The 24,587-nt window shown below is 37.7% G+C and overlaps 1 protein-coding gene across 2 annotated transcripts in view; it reads right to left on the reverse strand.

The window, feature by feature from the left end:
* The window catches only part of dmrt1 (doublesex and mab-3 related transcription factor 1), a 50,347-nt gene extending 31,286 nt beyond the window's left edge, over positions 1-19,061 (reverse strand). For both annotated transcript variants that reach the window (XM_063018157.1, XM_063018158.1), the window contains exons 1-3: positions 18,744-19,061; positions 16,255-16,432; positions 8,570-8,727 (exon numbers count right to left, since the gene is read on the reverse strand). In XM_063018157.1, the coding sequence (XP_062874227.1) occupies positions 8,570-8,727; positions 16,255-16,432; positions 18,744-18,968 (561 nt within the window). In that variant the 5' untranslated portion in view covers positions 18,969-19,061. The remainder of the gene's footprint in view (positions 1-8,569; positions 8,728-16,254; positions 16,433-18,743) is intronic.
* Between the last annotated feature and the right edge of the window lie 5,526 nt (positions 19,062-24,587).

Here is a 24,587-nt window from a genome sequence, read left to right on the forward strand (position 1 = left end):
CCAGTTGGCCATTCCTGTGCTTGCATCATGAACTCTAGCCATGAAATCTTTGGTTCTTAAGTGATCTGCTTATGGTTGGCATTGAAACATCTGTCAGAGCCTTCACGTTTCATCCTCCAAGTCTTTTGCACTAAAATAGTGGTTTTTTCTTTACTGTCCTGATGGGATTACTAAAGCCTCTGGATGATTTTTGGGCTTTCTTCCACCACTAGGCAAGTTTGGAAAATACTTGGTGTACAATACGATGGTGTCTCTAGAAGTGTTGAAACGTTGTCTTGAAATTCTTATTCCCACTGCCTTTTTGGTTGGTTTGTTTGTTTGTTTATTAGGATCTTAACTTTTGGTTACACTTATGACAGGAATGGTAGTTACTCAATACACAAGGTTCTTCAGTTCTCAAGGTTATATCGAACGCAATCATGGACAATTCTGTATCTCCAATTCACCTCACTTGCATGTCTTTGGACTGTGGGAGGAAACCGGAGCACCCGGAGGAAACCCATGCAGACAAGGGGAAAACATGCAAACTCCACACAGAAAGGACCCGGCCTGGGGATCGAACCCAGGACCTTCTTGCTGTGAGGCGACAGTGCTACCCACTTAGCCACTGTGCCACCCTGCCCGTTTGGTGCAATAAAATAATCTCTTAGCTATTGTGAGAGCTCCTTAGTTTTTACAATGGTTGCAACACACCTTGAACACACGAATCTTTGGGTGGAATTTACATAACAGTAGGTTTTAAGATCAGCAATTGTATGTAGTGGTTTTATTATGTATAAATTATGTATGTATTATTATTTTCTTTGGTGAGAAATGTTACTTCCAGGTTTGTCAATATGCATGTAAATTCTTTAGTTATTGGCCACAGTGTTTTAGTTTGTATTAGTTACGCAGAGAAATGTCCCACTTACTTACAAGTGTAACATAAAATAAGTATGCATCTGTTAGTAGTACACTTCACATCCCATAAAGAATCTATGACAGTATCTATGCTATAGGACTATTATTTTATATTAAGTTAATTGAAATATTTTCATGTATTTCTAACCACATGAAATCACACTCATGGAAAACATTTAAATTTGTGGCATTTCGTAGATGCTTTTATCCAAAGCTACAATTGTGAGTGAATACAATTCAAGCAATGTGCGATTCAGGTCTTGCTCAGGTGCCCAGCAGTGGCAATATGGTGGTGGTGGGGCGTAAACCAGCAACACTCTGATTACTAGTCCAGTGCCTGAGCTACCGCTGAGCTACCACTGCCCTTAAAAAAATCTTAAATGTATTAAGAAATGCAGCTTTTTGGGGAGTGGGGTGCATTTTTATGCTTATATCTTTCAAATGTTTGCTAATACTTAACAAAGGCAAATATCTATTAAAGAATTATTGTAACTCATAGAGCTAACCAGAAAACTGCAGCTCAGACTTTTACATTCAAACTATTTGCTATACTGAGTGATGGGGGGTAAATGCAGTGTTGCGGTGAGGATAAGGGTTAGAGAACTCTCAGTGGCAGCACTAGTTGCAGTTCCGGCTGGGGGGAGAAGGAAAATGTAAACAGCGTATAAGAGGGGCAGCGTGGCATGAAGGCTGTACACCATCCTTGCTGTGCTTGTCCACTGACTCAGAACGGGAGTAGAGGCGCTATCCGTAAAAGCTTACCGTGCCACCCTGCCAACTTAAACAGTCAGCAGGGTCCACTGACAGGAACCCGTATCAACAGGCGCTCTAAACCTCTTAATCAGCTCATTACCACATAGTGCTGGACTACATGGAACACGGCATGGGCGAGTGGGGAACATTGTGCATTATGGTGGTATTCTTCATGGGTGTTGAGTGAACATAAAATAATATTTCCTGTTTGAATGAGATTTGTAGGTGGGATGGCAGGACTAGGCAAAAAGTCACTTCAGCAGCCTTTTGGATAAACACAATTTTACTTTTTTTTTGTTTTTAATAAACTACAAGCTTTATAAATAAAAGGATTATCGGGTTGGCCCCATCCTAAATTAAATTAGTAAAAATGCTGCAAGATAATGCTTTACATTGTTGAGGAGGACTAATTTGTGTTCAAAGCCAAACAGCATCGGCAAAAGTATTCCCTCAAAGTAGCCTAATAAATAAAATAAAAATTTAAAAATCTAAACATGAAATTAAAGTTATTTATTTATTTATTAAAGTATTCAGCCCCCTTTTGTTAAATACTTTTTGACAGCCTGTTTGGCAGCAAATTACCAGCTGCAGGTCATGGTTATGTCTCTACACGCTTTACACACCTGGATTTGGGCAATTTATCCCATTCTTCATGGAAAATTGGATAACGAGCGTCAGTCAATTGCAACTTTAGGTCACCCCACAAAAGTGCTATAGTGACATTGACTGAGATACTAAAGGACAGTTAGAGACATACCCTTTTCTCACTCGAGAGTTGTTTTATCGTTATTTCGAAGAGTAAACACCAGCGTGTTTTACTGTAAAGCCAGATAATGTGCAGAAACTGTTTTTAGTAGGGCTGTTGTTAATTGCATTAATTAACACGATTAACGAGAATTTTTAAAGATTAAAGAATGAATTTTTATTGGACTCTGTTTGTGCCACTTTAAACATACGTCACTGTGGTAATTTGAGCTGCTTTAACATAGCAACATTGTGTTTATACTATATAGCTATAACACGGGTCTTTTTCCAGTTTGTCATCGTGAGTTACAAATGACTCGAGCTGCTGCTGCTACATATTGCAAAATATAGGGTATTTTAAATAATAATTTTCAAAAAGCATGAGAAATCATCACTAGACACAATTCCAGTTATTAATTGACGCTTTAATATCATCTTCGGTCAAAGCACCTTTGTGTCGTGGGGCATCTGCGCGCACGGATATGCATTACAGGCAAAACGAGCTCAGACTCAGTCTAACTTTATTTCAGAGGAATTTGGATGGAAAGCCCATGGACTGTAAACATCGTGGGAGCACTACAAACAGGTGTTAAATGGTTCACAATGGACTGCAGAAGCTTTAACATAGTTAACGATGTGGGTCGACATGACGTTATACGTGCTGCATCTAGAAATGGTTCATATTAGTACCCTGAGCATCTGTTTTCAGTGTCAGGGTTACAAACAGAAAAAGATCCTCACTTTTGCCAGATAATGTGAACAGACTTGTCATTTTAAATATCTGGCTAAAAGATGGGTAGCTGTTAACAACTCTATATAGGCACTGGCTGCCTTTTTTTTTTTTTTTTTTTTAATAAATTAGATTTAATCCTAATTTATCATAATTTAATTTTTTTTTATTGGTAAACATGTTCTTGCAATAAAAATGTGAATAACTGTTAAAATTTTGCTTTGTTATTTTTGCAGTTAATTAATCATGTGACAGCCCTTGTTTTTAGACATTTAAAGTTTAGTTTCTATCTCATCAGAATAAAGAATATTTTTCCGCATGAGTCTGCATAAGGGCTGTCATTTTATGGAGGGCTGTCATTTTACTGCATCTGATTTATGGAGTGCTGCAGAGATGGTTGTCCGTCCAACAAGTTCTCTCTGCACTGGATTTTTGAAGCTCTTTTAGAGACCACATTTTGCTGTGCCACAAAATACATTTGTTCACAATTTTCTAAAAACCTGTTCTAGAAAGTGTAGACTGCTAAAATATCAATTATATCCATTTAAAATCAAATCCACAACACAGAAAAGTGTGCAAAACATCAAGGGGTCTGAATACTTTCATTTTTTTTTTTTTTATGATTAAGGGGGGCACTAATATAAAGTAATATTCACAATATAACATTGTTCTTATCATTATAAATAAATTGAAAAGATCTAAAGAACAAAGTGAAAAAAAATTGATGAAGTGATGTTATTCAAGTACAGTGGTACCTTGAAACTCGATGTTAACTGGTTCTGGGATTGGTGTCGAGTTTTAAAGGCGTTGAGTTTCAAGGTATTTTTTTCCATAAGGATGTATGGGAAACCTTTTAATGCGTGGAATAGGGCTGCAACGATTAGTCGACATAATCGATAACATCGACTATAAAAATTTGTCGACGTGGAATTTCATTGTCGACGCGTCGTTATTATCGCAACGCACTAAAGGAACTGCAGGGGGCGCAGCATCGCTTCCATGGCGCAGCGGGAGTTTATGAAGACAGAGAGGCAAAGATAGAGAGACCGAAACTTTCTAAAGTATTTCAGGAGCATTTCAGCCAAAATAACCCAAAGAAACGAGCTGAACGCAGAGACTACAGAGCAGAGTTGTGGTTTCACGCCAGCACTACGGTGAAACGCGAGCACCCTGCAGCCGTGATGAGCAGCGTTATTCCGGGCAGGTACGTTTTTACACCGCTTTGTGCTTTAACCAACGTAGTTAATGTTTGTTAATGCTAGAGTACTTGTCGGAAAACTTCCTAAGAGTTCGCTATTTTTCAGGTTTGTTAGCTAGCCAACGCATTAAGTGCAATAGTTAATCAGTCATTTATATGAGTAATGTTATATAACTTAACATTATAGCCTAACGTTACCCTGTCTCGTCTTCCATATTTTTTGCTCTCGTTAATGAGAGCATTCATTCTAAATAATAAGCCTCCTCCACTTAATGATAGCTAGTTAGCGCAGCAGATAATTCAGATAAGATACACTATTTGTAATAAACTATGATACATAGCCTTCAGTTTGTGATAATGAATACAGCTTTCTCTTTTGCTCTTTCTATTAATAGCACTAAGCAATGGAGTGTGGATGAGAAGAGAAGAGGTTCATGCTCCCCTCAGATGGCTGAGGTCTTCACAGACAGCATTCACGTTTCTCAACCACATGTTATAAATGTTTTTGACTTCCAGAGTGATAACTTCTAAAACATAACAGTTTCTAATGCTGTCCAAAGCTTTCTTATTTAATTGAATTTTTTTATTGTGATTGTGTATTAATGTTTCAAATATATTTAATTAAACTATCAAGCTCAAGTTTCATATTTATGTTTCATGGGTCATTATTTTAATTTGATATTGGAACTTAAATAACATAGAGTTTTGTTATGTTAAGGCAGAGATAGAGGGTATGACATAAATAATCGAAAATAAATAAATAAATAAATAAATAAATAAATAATCGTCAGATTAGTCGACTACTAAAATAATCGTTAGTTGCAGCCCTACTGTGGAACGGCATATATTTTAGGCTAATGTAAAATAATGCGGTTGTTTTTACACTTATACACTTATACAGTTAAATACAATATAAGAAATACAATAAAACCTGCACTTTACCTTTATTTCTTTATTGTTCGCTTACGCTTCTCAATTGTGGAGATGCTTGATCTTTGAATACGGTCTTCTGTTCAGTAAAGGTGCATTCACATGAGTAGTGACAAAACAGCGTTTGCACATTTTTCCAAAACAACAAGCAAGGAATTCATTAGTGGAAAGAACTTATAAGCAGTAATAATCAGGGTAGTGTTCCTGTTTCGTTCTTTTAGTACATTAATCCACATTACGCTTTATTTATTTTTTTTTATGATAATATTTAAACTCAGAAAAGATGATTCTCACAATATCTCAGAACCCCCAGCTATAATACAGATTTGTCTCATACGCGCACTTTGATGATGTCTTACTGCACCGTGTGCTCATAAATTAAAATGTGTTAATTTAAAATTAAATAAATAAATTTTTTTGGCAAAAAAAAGGCTAAATATATCTCATCTCAGAGAAACGTCGAGTTTAAGGGTACAAATTTCTCCACAAAGGGCATCAAGTTTCAAAGATTCTGAGTTAAGGGGACGTCGAGTTACAAGGTATCACTGTAAATGTATCATGTGACTGGCTGACTTGTTTAAATCCCACCTGACAGTAACTTTACACACACTCTACTGTGAGCCATAACCTCACTTCCATCAAACTGCATACAACTGAAAACTTTGTAGATTTGCATGATAAAGGCTAGTGAGAAAAACAAACAAAAAACTAAATACAGCCTGTAAATCCGAGAGCTGCTTGTCTGTAATTGTAGAAGACCACTACATATTGAGGTAGTGCTGGACAATTTTTTTTACAATGAAATTAAAATATTTGCATGTTTTAATGTGAAAATCCAAATTAAATGTCTTATCAAAGGACACCAAATTAAGTAATGTTCTGTATAAATCTATTACTAAGTGCTACTTGGAACTCCTATCGGACTATGTATTGTTAATGCCATGCACGCTGCATTATTTACATCAGTTTCACTGTTTTGTAATCAGTAATATATGTTATTTAAATTATTTGTTTTTCATTTTTATTTTACCACCACTTTATTCTGGCCAGGTTGGCATGACAGTAATACACCCTAGCCAGGGCACCAATATATACCACGCTCTAGCCACATGGCCAGCAAATAGCACCTGGTGGTGGACTAGTGCCAAACAAGCGCTGATATAAATAATTACTGTGTTTAGTTAGGAAGAAGTCATATTTGGCTTGCTAGCCTGCAGTGACGTGAAAATGTAAGTTTTACAACATTGCTAACAGGTAGGCATTTCTGTAAAACTTCCTGGTTCAGTTAAAAAGGAAATCCACATAGACACATGAAGAACAAGCAAATCTCTAACCAAGGGTGAGGATTTATTGTTGCTGCACCACCATAATGCCTTCAACGCTTTCAAGAATTCTAAATCATGGTGCATGCATCTAGATTTAACTGCACATGTAAAACTGTGTCTAGATTTCCCATGTATTCAGAATCAGTAAAATGTTAACAAAACATTTTCTATTTTGATTAAGCTTCCAGTCCACTTACTAAGATGCATGTAAAACATGGTCTATGTATTATTTCAATTCATGTCTGACAAAAATCATAAAATATTGCTGTTAAATTGTTACAGTGTAAGGCTTGCTTTAACTTGCTTAAAATACTGCATGTAAATCTAGCATCAACACATCAAGTTCCCTTAATTGTGTTTATACTTGGTTCCCTGGTTCAGATCAGACATGAATATGATACATTGTTACACGTTAGTACTGGTTTGCTTAGCATTCACGAACACACATTTACAATCAAGACAAAATAAGCAAAAGAAGTGACTTATGATGCACATATGACGTATAATTTGCATGATGTTTACTTTCACACGGCACTGTTCCACACCTATGTTGTACTCAGTTTCTTTTAACTTATCACTGAATAGACTTTCACTTTCAGAGACTTTCACAGTTCAACAGAACTTAGGGTACTTGGGCGGCATAGCGGTCTATTATACTAGCCTATGACAGCTAAGAACTGGGTTCAAATCTTAGTGCGCTATTGGCTGGACATACATCTACACAGACATGACTGGCTACGTCTGGGGGTGTTTAAAGTCCTGCAATGGACTGGTGCCCCATTCACTGTGTTTTTGCCCTGCAGACAGGGTTTACTAGAAAAAAGACCCTGCATGACCCTCACCAGGATAAAGCACTTAATGAAAATAAAAGAAATAAAACTTTATACACACTAAATGAATAAAAAAGTTGTTTTTATAAACCTTGGATTGTATGATTTATAAGTCATGCTGAAACAGGAAAAGACTTTCTCACGCTATTGCCACAAAGATAAAAAGACTATCATTTATTTTATATATTTGTGTTTTTATTCACCCGTTAGCAATGGATGTAACTAAAAGACCTAAACTCAATAATTAAGTTGGGTGTTCACATTTGGATATACACTGATAAGCCATAACATTAAAACCACCTTCTTGTTTCTACACACACTGTCCATTTTATCAGCTCCACTTACCATATAGAAGCACTTTGTAGTTTTACAATTACTGACTGTAGACCATCTGTTTCTTTATATACTGTTTTTAGCCTGCTTTCACCCTGTTCTTCAACGGACAGGACCATCACAGAGCAGGTATTATTTAGGTGGTGGATGATTCTCAGCACTGCACTGATACTGACATGGTGGTGGTGTGTTAGTGTGTGTTGTGCTGGTATGAGTGGATCAGACACAGCAGCGTTTTTGGAGTTTTTAAATACCGCGTCCACTCACTGTCCACTCCAACCTAGTTGGTCCACCTTGTAGATGTAAAGTCAGAGACGATCGCTCATCTATTGCTGCTGTTTGAGTTGGTCATCTCCTAGACCTACATCAGTGGTCACAGGACGCTGCCCACTGGGCGCTGTTGGCTGGATATATTTTTGGTTGGTGGACTAGTCCAGCGGTGACAGTGAGGTGTTTAAAAACTCCAGCAGCGCTGCTGTGTCCTATCCGCTCATACCAGCACAACACGCACTAACACACCACCACCATGTCAGTGTCACTGCAGTGCTAAGAATGACCCACCACCCAAATAATACCTGCTCTGTGGTGGTCCTGGGAGAGTCCTGACTATTGAACAACAGCATGAAAGGGGGCTAACAAAGCATGTAAGGAAACAGATGGACTGCAGTCAGTAATTGTAGAACTACAAAGTGCTTCTATGGTAAATGGAGCTGATAAAATGGACAGTGTGTGTAGAAACAAGGAGGTGGTTTTAATGTTATGGCTGATCTGTGTATGGTGTATTTCAATTCATAACACTGCAATGTGTAAATCTGTGCATGGTCACCTGGTATTGCTGATAATTGTAGAGGTTACTGTAGTAGGCTGGATACCGCGGAGGCTGATAAAGGTTGTAGTATGAGGCATCAACCACCAGATCAGCAGAACCATCAGAGTGCCCCCTGCTGGCAGACGTCGGGCTTAAAGACAGTGTGGAGTGGATCCCTGTGCAAAAACAACAGGTCTCTCAGTTACAAGCCTATTCAAACCAGGCCTAACAGAATTGACTTAAAGGCTGTTGGAAATTAATAATCACCAAGGTATATGGCTGCTGCTGGCTGCTCCACCGCTTGTGGAACATCAAATGTGCATACAAAATGTGCTTCTCTGTGTTTTCCATCCACTGCCAACCACCATACATGTTTTATCAACATTTCCTTGTAAATTTTGTTAGCAATAATTTAAGTCAACAAAGCTGACAAAGTACTTCACTTCAGCACATGTTTTAAACAAAAATGGCACCTTGATTATTTCTTGCAGCTTTTGCAAAGTAATTTATTTGAACAAGAAACCTTCCAATTAGTAGCTGAGTAAATAATGTACAATAACAAACTCAGGTTGCAGGAAAAGGAATAAGACTTTTAAACCTTAACTTAATGGGTATTAACAGATTGTCTCAGCTTAACAATAAAAATAATTTCCACTGTTGCAATTACCAATTTCCAAAGTCTGAAAATTTTGTAAAATGCAATCAAAAGAAGAATATGTGATTAGTTAATTCTCTTGAAGATGAAGAAGATATACTTTATTTGTCATATACGTGTATACATATACAGACGTACAGTACAATGAAATTCTTTCTCCGCATATCCCAGCTTGTTTGGAAGGTGGGGTCAAAGCGCAGGGTCAGCCATCGTACGGCGCCCCTGGAGCAGACAGCGTTAAGTGGCTGCATAGCAGAGCCTGGATTTGAACGGCCAATCTTCCGGTTGATAGCCCAAAGATCTACCCACTAGGTTACCACTGTCCCTGGAACGCTTTCATCACTGACAAAGTAAAAGGAAAAGATTTCCGATGTTTTCTCTGACCAGCTTAACTGTAAATTGGAATTTAAAGCCTGCAACACAATCAAAAAAAGTTGGAACAGAGGCATGTTTACCCCTGTATTACTTCACCTTTCCTATTAATTACACTTTGTAATAGTTTGAGTACTGAGGACACGTTCCCAATTTTGCTTAATACGAGACTGCTCAATCCGCTCAACAGTCCTTGATTGCTGTTGTCTGATTCTCCTCTTCTGATGCTCCATACATTTTCTATAGGCGACAGATCTGGACTGCAGGAAGGCCAGTCAAGCACACATACCCTGTGTCTAAGAAGCCACGCTGTTGGTGCATGCACAGAATAAGATGGGCATTGTCTGCTGAAATAACAATGGACATCCTGGATGAAAAAGTTACCTTAATGGTAACATACTGTATGTCTCTTTAAAATCTCAGTACATCTACACACATCTACGCCACCACCTGAATTAAAATTTCATATCATGATGACAGAGACGTTCAGTGCATATTTCTGTACTAGGTAAAACTGCAAATAGGTAACGACTGTGGTTTATTTTATCAAACTCGAGCAAAATTGTGACTGGAACACAAACTGAACTGTGAGCTTGTCCTACATACAGTCCTACATATTGTTTAAAACTGGGTTAATTTTATTTGCATTTTTATTTTTCTCTGTTAAACACTGAATTACATTTTAAGCTGGTAAATAATGTGTATTGTCCTCACTGTCCTCCCATTATAAATCGGGCACTTTGAGACCCTTGTTGCCTGGCACCATCTGCTGGTGAAATAAACAACATATTGAATTTGACTGAATTTACATGACTATTTTTTCTAGGGAAACACTATTCAATTCTAAGTCAAATCTATTAATTCTGATTTACTGTTTTTACAATTAACAGAAGACATTTGGCATTTATATCAAAAAAGGAAAAATTCTGTAATTGTTCATTTTGCAAACCATAATTGTTCCTGATAACGTGCCAATGCACTCTAAGCTTATAATGACTTTATTTTACACTTTGGTTATGTTCATGACGGGACAGGTAGTTTTGTACCTTTGTGTCTTTTGACTGCGGGAAGAAACTGACACGTGAAAACCCACGCAGACACGGTAAGAACATACAACTCTACACAGAAAGGACCCCACTGCTCCATTTGGGAATGAAACCCAGTACCTTCCCGCTGTGAGGTGACAGCGCTACCCACCAAGCCACTATGCCGTCAAATGTCTTTAGAAATGTACACTGTAATTTTGCCCATAACTTCATGTTTTAAAGTCTTTTACAACAAAGTGATTTTCATTATCACTCACCACACCTTAAGCATGTCGATGTAATAACTTGTCAAATGATCATTTATTGAAATTAAAATGACAACTTAAACTGTTAATAAAATTGCAATTTATTCCCAAAAACATTGATCAGTGCAAGTTACAAACAATGTGTGAATGTTTGTGTGAAAGAATTTTGAAAATTGATCAACATTTTGGCAAAGGTACAGAGATTTTTTTGACTATATACATAAACATATACATATATACTGTATATATCACAGCGAAAATTAAGTATTTAATCACCAAAAGTTGTTAACAAATTGTTGCAAAAGCTCTTGTTGCAGAAACCGACCTTACAACAGTAAGAAATAGTTATTTCAACCATTACTCTTGATCAAATTTCCCAGGTTTACGAGGGTTCCTCTGATTGACTCTCCAGAAGATTTAATACACCTTTGGCTTTATGTTTGTGGTGGTTGTCTTTGTGTGTAAATACTTGTATTTAGACACATTTTTTTGCACTTTTTGGGCGGCATGGTGGCTAAGTGGGTAGCACTGTCGCCTCACAGCAAGGTCCTGCGTTCGATCCCCAGGTGGGGCGGTCCGGGTCCTTTCTGTGTGGAGTTTGCATGTTCTCCCCATGTCCGTGTGGGTTTCCTCCGAGTGCTCCGGTTTCCTCCCACAGTCCAAAGACATGCAAGTGAGGTAAATTGGAGACACTAAACTGTCCATGACTGCGTTCGATATAACCTTGTGAACTGATGAATCTTGTGTAATGAGTAACTACCGTTCCCGTCATGAATGTAACCAAAGTGTAAAATCCAAATAAACAAACAAACAAACAAACAATTTTGCACTTTTTTAAGAAGAGGGAGTTTATGTAGAGTTAAACAAGAGAGATTAAGTACAGTGTACTTCATTGCTTAATCATTACTGTGTAACTGTTGTTCTTGCAGTTTTCAGATCATCATGCAAGTTTTTCATGACTGCTTGCTTTTCTCTTGCCTTATTATTAGTGTAAGCGCACCTTTAGAAGCAACAACTGTAACCAAGCACTTTTAATAACTTTCAGTACTAGTGATTTTATTACACATTATTTAAAAAAATTTCAGCAGCACTGACTAGGCTACTATAAAACATTAATTTTACCTTTTTAAAGAAGGATTTGCCCTTTATCTTACTGCATAACTGAATTGGGCTTATTCTTTAAATCTGACCAATTTAAAGAGTATTTGTCAAGTCTGACTTGACAAATAAAAATAACAAAAAACTAACAAATTCATTTTGGATTGATTGAGAACAATTCAAACACACAGTATGTACATACAGGGCCAACATTTAGAGCTCTGAAACAAATATAGTACCAGACATTAAAATAAAATGGCATTGACTCATTCCTTAATGAAAAAAAGACTTGATGGAATTTCAGAAGATACATACGAGGGTTCTTCAAAAAGTTTCCAAATTTTTTTTTTGTTAACTCTTGTTAATAGCATCACTTTTCTACATATTCACCTTCCGGTGCTTTTTTAATGCCATCAGCAAAAATTGTTTTGGTTGAGTGTGTAGCCACTGATGCACCGCTGCTTTCACATCATCATCACATGAAAATCTTCTTTCCCTTAAACAGGGCTGCCCAATTTGGGGCCCGCGGGCCAAACTTGGCCCGCCGTCTCTTTTTTCTGGCCCGCCTCACTAGATCAAAGTAGCGCTTACTTTTGTCAGTAGCTGGGAATTTCTTTTAAGTGTTGAACTGCCTATAACGCTAGCTGCAATTCATTGGCTGACCACAATTTTACATGAGACAGTGGATAGGAGAGGGGGGCGCTGTGGAGCTCCTGTCAGCAGACATGATGACACGAGTGAGGCTGTTAATCATGGAGCGTATGAGGCAGTGGCATTGGATAAACGAACATTTAAAAACAGTTTGAATATTTTTTCACCGAAATAGATTAAACCGCAGTTTGCCTCATCTGCGGATAGAGAGTGGCTGCACTACAGGAGTACAACATCCGTCAGCATTACGAAACAAAACATGCACACCTGTTCTCAAAGTACAGTGGCGAGGAAAGGTGAATATATTGAATATTTGAATATTGATGATATATACGTATATATACAGTATATATTTTGCTTTGCATGTTTTTCTTTACAAATTTACATTTGTTCAAATATTTTTGCTCCTAAAAAGAAACATCTATCATCCGTTGAAATAAATAAAAGCACTGTTAATTAGATAAACAGTAGTGTTTTATTTAACAACAAAAACGTGATATTTTAAATTTAATGCAATATTAAAATTAGGGTGGGCGACTTTCACGATTAATTCGAATGAACGTTTTCACACGATGTTAGAAATGTGACAATCGCGATTGTTTACATACTTTATATTTTAATTAAAATACCAACATGTCAGTTTAATATCAAAAGAGTAAAAACAGTAAACGGAAGACAACAAGGGTCATACACGGTAATAGTTAGATTCAGAAATAAGGAGCGCAAACACGATCGGCAAAACTTCACAACGAGACTCACAAACAGAAGAGTTTAATTAAGATTCATGGAATCGAACACAGCCGAACTGAATCAAAACTCCGGAGTGGGAGGACCGATCAGAATTGACTGACCGGGGACTTGTGGTAGTCACGTGACAGTCTGTGAGAGCATGGGAGTTGTAGTCAATATTGTTAGAAGCGGAATGTGCCCCTCCATCCACCCCCCAATCACAAGGGGACAAAATGAAAGCTGAGTGATTACTTGTGGTCCCCCAGTGTAGATACTGATACACTAACTTCATTGGTGAAAACAGTAAACAGGCTTGTGTTTCTTTTAAGAAATCTGTAAAGAACTTTTTGTAGCTTTGCACTTTTCTTAATGTAAGGAGGTTCTGCTGCAAATTACTTAAAGTGAGTTGTTTGTGAGCTGTTCCTAAAAAGCATATAGCTAATTAAGATTTCTGTTTATTGTTAATTGTTATAAAGTTTGAGTCCCTTGAAAAGATAATTATAGGTGGTGCTGTTACTATTTTTACACTTCTGCAGTCTTTTTAATTAAAATGAATTAAAAAAAAAAAAAATTCAATTGCATTATACAAAAACAACAACAACAACAACAAAAAAAAAACACAATCAGAATCTTTTTTTTTTTTTTGCAATATCGCCCAGCCCTAGTTAAAATAACTTTTAGTTTTGGCCCGTGGCCCCTCACTGAGATTAAATTTTGGCCCCTTATAAGGAATTATTTGGGCACCCCTGCCCTTAAAGCTTCTTTGAGTGTCCAAAAAGCTGGAAATCAGACGGTGCTAAACTCTCAGACACGACCATTTACTACTCCTCCCACCCTCACCGTTTTCAACCAAAATATAAAAGTGCGGAAACTTTTTGAAGATCCTCGTATTTTAAATATTTGCAATAATAATCAGTATTGTAAGAATTATGACAGACCTATTTTTTTTTGCTGTTTTCAACCCATTTGCTTGTCTTTTCTCCAATATTCTCTTTATCTTATGTTCAAGTATGGAATGTACCGTTTACGCCTTGGTGTCAGAAGATGCCCAGCTAATGCTGTCTCTTTTACTTTTGCCCCTGTGACAGCAGCATAGGCAATTTAGGTAGCCTTGACCGGGCTAAAATTCTCCTCCTAGCACAATCCTATCAGAGGAGCAGGAACAGTATGTCTCTCTCCCACCCTTCATAAGCCACTGTCTCGGGTCAGACAGTCATCAAAATGATTGCCCAGCATGCCAAGGTGCAATCACTGGAGCTACAGATAGGCACGGAGAGTAGTGACGGAATGTTACGGGCAATGCTGCTCCTCTATCAACACCTCCCTGGGTTCATAAGAATAAAGTGTGTACCTCACTGGCTGTATTGTGTTGGAGCATGAATGGGCCACTAGAACAGAGAACAAAGGGAGGGGTACAGGCTGCCCTTGGTCACGGTTCTACTTGTACTATTTAAGTGGGTCATAACAAACAAGTTATCAAATGCCAAGTGAGAACAATGGTCAAAATGTTTTTCTTTTTTAGAATTCTCTTTAGTATGATAATTATAAAGAGTTAATTATGTAATTATAATAATTATACATTTTTGCATTTATTTATACATCTTATTTAAGTTTTTATATATTTTATAATCTCTTTGCTCCTGGTTAGTGTCAGGGTGTGTTTCCGATGTCATCCGGAAACCCTGTTGTAACACCCTGGACAAGGCACCAATCCATCATAAAGCACTGCGCCCTCATCTATTATGTCACCCACAACTAGAAGCAATTTAAATCAGTCAATCAGAACTGGTTACAGAAGATTTATCACTTCACATGTTTAATGTTAAACACAGTCATGAACAATTTGATATCTCCAATTCACCTCACTTGCATGTCTTGCATGAGAACAAGCAAGCTCCACACAGAAAGGACCTGGATCGCTCCACCTGGGAATCGAATCCAGGAGCTTATTGCTGTGAGACGACAGTGCTACCCACGGAGCCACCGTGCTGCCCATACATGTGTATTTAACATTGTTTGACTAAGCTGTAGGTTAAGCGCTGTTGGTGGTTGATGTTCAAATTTCAAGCAGAGCTGAGGATCTCTCACACATCTTAGCGGTTTTGAAAAAGAAATCCCATGTTCAGGTGAAATTTGACTGAGCATTTTAATACCCCACTAACCAACTGAGGTGTCTTGATAAAAGGTGCACCTGCTGTCTGGTGCAGCTCCTTTTTGGTGAGCATGCTGCAATAGTAATGAAGTAATATTAAACTCAGCACAAGAGTAATATTATATTGTAACAAACATGACTGGAGTCATGTTCTATGATAAGATAAAGCAAAAAATGAGCTTTACGGCAACAAATACTCAGGATGTGTTTGGCATGAAAAGAAGAATGACCACACTGAAAAGAGCCTGTAAAATATGGTGGTGGGTCGGTGATGTTGTGGGTCTGTTTTTTTCTCCAATGGCCCACAAAGCATCATATTAGGGCACAAAGTATCATGAATTCATAAAAAACAGGACATTTTAAATCTACCAAGTAAGTAAAATTAGTCATCACTGGATTTTTCTGCAGGACAATAATCCAATACATATGTCCAGATCAACAGCGGACACCTGCTGCTTCAATGCGGGTAAGTTAAAGAGGGGGGTCGCGATAGAGGACCTAGGACCCTGGATAATCTGAAGAGATTCTGTAAATAGGAATGGTCTCACATGTCCTGTTCCGTATTCTCCAACCAAGATGTTACAGGAGAAGACTTATTATAATTATTTTTGTCTTGTAACCCTTTTTTTTTACTCATCCTTACCAGGGGTGCCAAGATTTGAGAACGGCACATTTTGAAGAACATGCTGGAGGTCTAGAATTCTCCACTCCATCTAGATCTTAAACAACTGTCATGGAGAAAAAACCTGACTTACCAGAGGCAGTAGGAGAATTTGCAGATCCAGTGCTGCTGGAAGAAGATGATCTGGTTCCCACTGCAAATGCATAGTCACTGCCTGGTTCGTTTTTCACGATGATATCAGAGCCAGACAGGTTCACTGGGGTGCAGATGCCTAACTCTTCCTCTTGAGCCTGCTGACGACGCAGAGCAACCTTGGAAATACATGAAAAGACATTCACATGTAGCTGGTATTTACATTGACATTCAGCATTTAGCGGACGCTCTTATCCAAAGCGACTTACAGTCTAAGCAATTGAGGGTTAAGGGACTTGTCAAGTTGCAACCTGACAGTGGTGGGGTTTGATCCAGCGACCTTCTGCTTACTAGTCCAGTACCTTAACCGCTAGGCTACAACTGCTAACTTATTAGTTAATTATTAATTAACAGAAAGAGAATAAAAGTAATTGTGAAAAGTGGAATGTGCAAAAGTTTGCACCTAAGAATTTAATACGGCTGGCTGGATATATTTTTGATTGGTGGACTATTCTCAGTCCAGCAGTGACAGTGAGGTATTTAAAATCTCCATCAGCGCTGCTGTGTCCTATTCACTCATACCAGTACAACACACACTAACACACCACCACCATGTCAGTATCACTGCAGTGCTGAGAATGATCCACCACCCAAATAATCACTGCTCTGTAGTGGTCCTGGGTGGTCCTGACCATTGAAGAACAGCATGAAATGGGGCTAACAAAGCATGCAGAGAAACAGATGGACTACAGTCAGTAATTGTAGAACTACAAGGTGCTTCTATATGGTAAGTGGAGCTGATAAAATGGACAATGTGTGTAGAAACAAGGAGGTGGTTTTAATGTTATGGCTGATCGGTGTATAATACACCTGTTATTAAGGAGTGCAGGATGCAGGGTGTCTTTAAGATTTATTTTAGTCTTGCCTAAACCTGTATGTTTTATTTTATAGGTCCAATTTACCTAAATTAACCCTGTTTTAGCTCACTTACCTCACCAATTCTTTCCTTCGCTGTTAGACAACATGGCGCTGAGACAAAATCAAAATCTTGCCCTGTTTAACATTGTAGCTACTAACTGTATCATTGACTGTAAACAATTCAATGTTTTTGAAAGGTTTTTGTAAGTGTATCAAAACCACGTATTTAATAATAAAACTGTGTTGAAACTGATTAGCCTGGGTGTATAAAAAAATATCAATCAAAACAATGTCGGCTCGATGTGTTTGGTAAACCTAGCTAAAAAAACAAACAAACAACGGCGCATTTCAACATTGGTGATCATTTTAACCAGAAAAGATGAAAATAAACATAAAAGCCTGATTGTGAGCTTTTGAATGGTGTATATATATGATAATTTTAGAAGTCATGAATGCTAATTAACTTTAGCCTTACCCCTGTCACAGTGTTCCGTACATTTTCTGTTCAATACATATTAAAATATTATACAATTTTGTATTAATTATATATATATATATATATAATAGTAAAACAAAAATATAAAGAAATTACTTTTTACAAATCCTTTTTTAATATCGAAAAATGAGAAATTTGCCAAAATACCAACACACATAGGCTAAGTGAATCGACTCCTTTGCTTGAGCTAAACTTTGCTATGCACCTTTAAATGCAAATATATTAATTCTAATTAGTAAAAAAAATGGGTTAAATGTTTAAACAGTGACAATGTGTCTGCTTGAAAAAATTCTACATAAAATAATTAGCAATTTAAACTTTTTCTTGCCTGAATATAATTCCTATATAAAACTCAATTGTAAATGAGGAACATAACGATTTTATGCTACCACTTGTTGCATGGTAGCTCTTATTTTTAAATGCTGAAGTGGTTCTTATATTATTTTATATATTTGCACTGTAACAAAACCACGTATTTAATAATAAAACTGTGTTGAAACTGATTAGCCGGGGTGTATAAACATCAAAAATATCAATCAAAACACTGTCGGCTCGATGTGTTTGGTAAACCTAGCTAAAAAAAAAAAAAAAAAACAACGGCGCATTTCAACATTGGTGAAACAATACCTGATCATTTTAACCAGAAAAGATAAAAATAAACATAAAAGCCTGATTGTGAGCTTTTGAATGGTGTATATATGATAATTTTAGAAGTCATGAATGCTAATTAACTTTAGCCTTACCCCTGTCAGTGTTCCGTACATTTTCTGTTCAATACATATCATATTAAAATATTATTAAATTTTGTATTCATTATATATCTATGATAGTAAAACAAAAATATAAAGAATTACTTTTTGTAAATCCTTTTTTAATATCGAAAAATTTAACTCAATTGTAAATGTAGAAACATAACGATGATTTTATGCTTCCACTTGTTGCATGGTAGCTCCTTTTTAGCTAATTTTTAAATGCTGAAGTGGTTCAAACCCCTTATAATATTATTCATATTTCCCTGTACAAACTACTCGTGAATGATAGAAAAGAAGCAAGATAGTGGATTCTAACGTGGCTACCTGTGCGGCCATCACGCGCTGGCGCTCAGCGATCAATTTGCATTTCTGGCACTGACAGTCGCGCCAGTTGCAGAAGCGCTTGTGACCCTTCAGAGGAGACACGAAGCCGTGGTTCCTACAGCGCGAGCATTTGGGCGTGCGGGGCTGCTTTTTACCAGCCAGAGCTGGAGACCGTGGGGCAGATCCACCCAGAAACGGCTGCTTGGATTGTTCTTCGTCACTCATGTTGATTAGAAACCGAAGCCTCGTGCTGGTGCTGTTCTGCTGTTCTCCGGCTCGTGAGAGTACCTCACCTCACCTCATCACAGCAGGCTCGCGCGTGGGAGAACCGAACCTAGGTGCCGCCCCACTCACACACATTGGTTCATCAATGTATAAAAAATGAATGTCACTGAGCATGTGCTGGGTTTATATTTGTGCAGTGTTAGAGTGCTTCATTAGCAATTTGGATAAAAATGTTTAGAAGTGCGCACAAGATAATCAAAGCCAAATGTAAACATTAGCAAATAAAGACCTAAAACATTTAAAACAGGGGATGTTTTCATGACTAGGAGCATTAAAAGGGAACATTTATAAAATACTTTGTTGTTTACAGGCAAGGTTGGGTTCACAACTTTACGAAAAAGTGTGTGAGTGAATATTCCACTACTTAGCAAGAAACTCAGCAAAACTGTGACATTATACCATGAAAATTACAATAAATTGAGTCTACCTTTTCTCAGCTGTAGTTACATATAACCCTCATAATCAAAAATAAATGTATACTTTTTTATAATTAAGGAAGTAATAAGCCTGGTTTGGACCTTGGACCTTAATCATTATTAAGTTCCTCACCATGGTTGGAAAGGTCCTTTCAAAAGGGCTTCGTCATAAAGTTGTGGAAAGGCACAAGTTACAGGAAGAATGCTAAAAGATTTCAGCAGCTTTAACTACCCCTCCAAATACCACTCAGCATTATCAAAAAGGGCAAGATGTATAGCACCACCAATACCTTGCCAAGATTGGATCATCCCATCAAACTGGTTGACCTAGCCATGAGGGTATTAGTCAGGGAAGCTACCAAGAGGCCAATGGCAATTTTGAAGGACTTAAAAGTCTGTATGGCTGAGATTGGTTGGTCTGTGCATATGACAACAATCTCACAAGCTTTACACAAGTCTGGCCTGTATGGCAGGGTGGCAAGAAAAAGCTGTCCCTGATAAAGTGCCATGCCAAAGGAATATTCTAATGCCATGTGGCAAAAGGATTTATTAAGACTTAACTTTTTGGACTAAACTCCAATCAAACACAGCACACCAGAGAAAATGCAACATTCCTACCCTGAAGCACAGGGGTGGCAACATTATGTTATGGGGATGTTTCTGTTTAGCCAGAACTGGGCAGTTGGTCAGAATTGAAGGGCAAATGGATGATTGAAGTGAAGTGGCGTCTCTGACAAAGAAAGCCTGGTGGGGCACAATATCAACACACCATCCACACCATCAACCCCTGGATGGTCCTCTTCATCTTTGGTTCGGAGCACACGGCGTCCATTTTTTCCAAAAAAGACCTGGAATGCTGATTCATCTGATCACAATACACGTTTCCACGCTGTGACGGTCCATCCTAGATGCCTCTGAGCCCCGAGAAGTCGACGCCACTTCTGGACATGGTTAACATAAGGCTTCTTTTTTGCACAGTGAAGTTTTAAGTGGCATTTGTGCATGTAACTCTGTATTGTAGTGCTTGACAAAGGTTTGCCAAAGTAATCCCTCACCCATGTGGTTATATCAACTATTGTTGAGTGGTTCTTGATGCAGTGCCATCTGAAGAATCGAAGATCACAGGTGTTTAGCTTAAGCTTGCGCCTTTGGCCTTTACGCACTAAAATTCTTCCCGATTACTTGAATGGTTTAACGATATTATGCACTGTAGAGGAAGAAATATGCAAATCCCTTCCAATCTTTTTTGAGGTACATTGTAAACATTTCAATCATTTTCTCATGCATTTGTTGACAAACTGGAGATCCTCTGATCATCTTTGCTCGTCAAAGACTCTTGGACTTTCATGGATACAATCACCTGTTGACATGACCTGTTCAAACTCGCATAATTATTTAGTTTTTTCACCTCATTACTAGCCCTAAATTGCCCCATCCCAACTTTTTTTTGGAATGTGTTGCAGGCCTGAAATGCAGGAATGGATGTTTATTAATACAGGAAATAAAGTTGAGCAGATAAAACATGAAATATCTCAGGTTCATCCTGTCTGCAATCAAATAAAAGTCAAAGTACAGTAGTGTTCAAAAAAATAGCAGTGATTTAAAAAAAGCGAATAAAGCACAAAATCATTATAATAACTTTTATTTCCATAAATGCAAATGCACTGAAAATACTACACTTTCAATTTTAAATCAAAAGATTAACAAAATTTAGCCAGTTTGTGTTAATCCTTTACAGAAAGTTAAGAAAAATAAATATTAGGCTGTTCAAAATAATAGCAGTGCCAGCATTTTTCTTTAAAAACTCAAAAAAATTATCTATAAACTGAAAAAAAAGTTTGAGGTTTCACTTTACTTTAAATTACTGAACTAATATTTAGTGGCATAACAATTGTTTCTGAGATCTGTGTTGCATGGAGTCGACCAACTTCTGGCACGTCTGACCAGGTATTCCAGTCCAGGATGATTAGACTACATTCCACAGTTCTTCTGCAATTTTGGTTTTGCCTCAAAAACGTGTTTCAGATATCAGCCCACAAGTTCTCTATGAGATTGAAGTCAGGGGATTGGGCTGGCCACTCTATTACCTCAATCTTGTTTGTCTGTAACCAAGATCTTTTGGGTCACTGTCATGTTGAAACACCCATTTTAAGGACATTTCTTCTTCGACATAGGGCAACATGATCTCCTCAAGTATTCTGATATATTTAAACTGATCCATGATCCCTCGTCTGTGATAAATAGGCGTAACACCATGGTATGAAAAACATCCCCATATCATCATTTTGTACCACCGTGCTTTACTACCTTCACAGTGTACTCTGGCTTGAATTCAGTGCTTGGGGGTCGTCTGTAATACTGTCTACGGCCACTAGACCCAAAAAGAACAATTTTGCTTTCATCAGTCCACAAAATGTTGAGCCATTTCTCTTTGGACCAGTCAATGTGTTCTTTGGCAAATTGTAACCCATTCAGGACACGTCTTTATCTTAACAACGGGACTTTGCAAGGAGTTCTTGCTGGTAAATTGGCTTCACTTAATCATCTTCTGTACTCACTTGTAACTTCAGATGTTCCTTGAACTTTCTGGAGGTGATCATTGGCTGAGCCTTTGCCATTTTGGTTTTTCTTCGATCCTTTCGAACAGTAGTTCCACGCTTCCTTCCGCGTCTTTCAGGTTTTGGTTGTCACTTCAAAGCATCTGAGATCATTTTAGCTGAGCAGCCAATAATTTGCTGCACTTCTCTGTATGTTTTTCCCTCTACAATCAACTTTTTAATCAAAGTATGCTGTTCATAAGAACAATGTCTGGAACAACCCATTTTACCCAGTATTTCAGAAGGAAATGCACTTTGACCAACCTGTGCAACATTTGCCCCCCTCCTACCTTAAATAAGGGCCAAAATTGACACCCGTTCTTCTGCAGAATGACTTCACCAATTGAACTCCTCACTGCTATTATTTTGAACAACCCCCTTTCAATTAATGCTTCTATTACTCAGAATGAGCGGCATGCATGTCCTAATTGTTGGCTTTGTTTTGTTTTCATTACTCTACTACACTTTCAAGTAAATGTTTTGCTATGTAGAAATACTGTATCACTTCTACTAAAAACAGTGATTTATCAAGTTAATGGTGTTGTACTGCTATTTTTTTGAACACCACTGTAAATGTAAGGAACACTGTGTTTTTATTTTATTTGCATTATCCATACTGTCCAAACTTTTTCTGATTTGGGGTTGTAAAATAATAAAGGAATACTACAGTATTATGTTCTATTTATTTATTACTTATTTATTGTGTGTTCTTTTTCAGTTCAACAATTGAACTGGACGCTGGTGGCCACTGACCTTCCACCTGCGAAACCCATTATACTGGTAGTCTAGTAGTCTTGTAAATTCGATTAGGGATGGGAAAGGATGATCATTACTTCTCACACATTATTAGTGAACGAAATGGTTGTGGTTTTATGGGAGGCCCTAAATGGCCATGAATTCAATTGTTAGTCAAGGCCCAGCAATGGAATGGATTGGCGTCCAGTCTCGATTGAGTTACTGCACTGCACCCAGTGATTCTGGGGAAACCGGACCCACCACGAAGCTGGCTAAGATAAAAATGTGGCAAAACAATTAAAATTTTTTATTGTTTAGACTGTTCGATGTGTAGTATGAAACTGCTTGACATTTATGTTCTTTGTGCTGTAATTTTACAGCTTTATGGCACTTGTAAACTGAACAGCATATGAGGTATCTGTCCCCAAATTCCACACTATAGCTTTCAATAGTAGTTTTAGTCTGTCCTGTACAATAATGAAAACTAACTGCTTTTGTAACATTCTTCCTCTGCACCTTCACCTAACCATCCTGGATGTGCTGTATGAACTCAACTTCTTGAAACGGTTCATAAACGACTCTGCACCGGAGTTTGTAAGTGACCTATGAACAGTTTTAACTGAGAAACCTTTTAAATCCTGATCTTTTATCATGTGCCATGATTCAGTGTTAAGATACAGTCTTCATTTAAGTGATTATTGAATTGCTAGAAACTTTATCCTTCATTCCCAAAGATTGAAGAAGGATTCCTTGATTAACTGTTTAAACACATCAACAGTTGGGACATTTAGATCTGGAAACTTAAGACACAACAGTTGTGTCTGCTTTGTAGTTCTTCCTGTAAGTGTCGAGCATTTCTTTTCATCCCATATTACACCTCATAAAGGATCGTTTTATTTTATTTATTTATTAGGATTCTAACGTAATGTTTTACACTTTGGTTACATTCATGACAGGACAGGTTACACAGGATTAATCAGTTCAAGTCTTTAATGTCAAACCGTCATGGACAATTCTGTATCTTCAGTTCACCTTATTATTGTGCATGTCTTTGGACTGTGGGAGGAAACCAGAGCTCCCGGAGGAAACCCACGCAGACATGGGGAGAACATGCAAACTCCACACAGAAAGGAACCGGACCGCTCCACCTGGAAATTGAACCCAGGACCTTCTTGCTGTGAGGCGACAGTGCTACCCACTGAGCCACCGGGCTGTAATATTTAGAGAGTTCTTTATTGCCACATCTGGCTAATCAGTGGTTCTTGGACCAGGAATCTGTTCTGAGACAGCAAATCTGACCTAAACAATAATACTTCCACCACCATGCTTTACAGCTGGGGATAGGCACTTGATTTATGTGTGTAGTCACTTTTTTCTACAATTGCATTGTCCATTACTGCCTAAAATTTGAAAGGACAGTAGTAAAAACACTGACAACTGTTCAACTGCAGTGTTCTAGAAAGTAGAGGTTTTCTGAGCTGCAACCTAAATATATATATGATTACATTTAATGATTTACTATGAACTCATTACACTAAGTTAAAAAAAAAAAACACTTCCTGTGGGGATCCAGCAGGGGGAGGCACTGCCATTCTTCTGCACAGTCAGCTCACAACGCCCAGGTTACATTTCAAAAAGGCACAACTCGAATACATTTAAGTGGCATTTATTAACTGGAAAATTCATATTAAATTTGAGCACTGCATTTTAGAAAAGTACCATTAAGTTTGATATGTTAATTAACACATGGGACGTGACCCTACGATAGGCGTGTATTGTAAATATTTATATACAATGAAATGAATATACAA

This window comes from Trichomycterus rosablanca, chromosome 21, assembly GCF_030014385.1.
Source record: "Trichomycterus rosablanca isolate fTriRos1 chromosome 21, fTriRos1.hap1, whole genome shotgun sequence".
Lineage (NCBI taxonomy): Eukaryota > Metazoa > Chordata > Actinopteri > Siluriformes > Trichomycteridae > Trichomycterus > Trichomycterus rosablanca.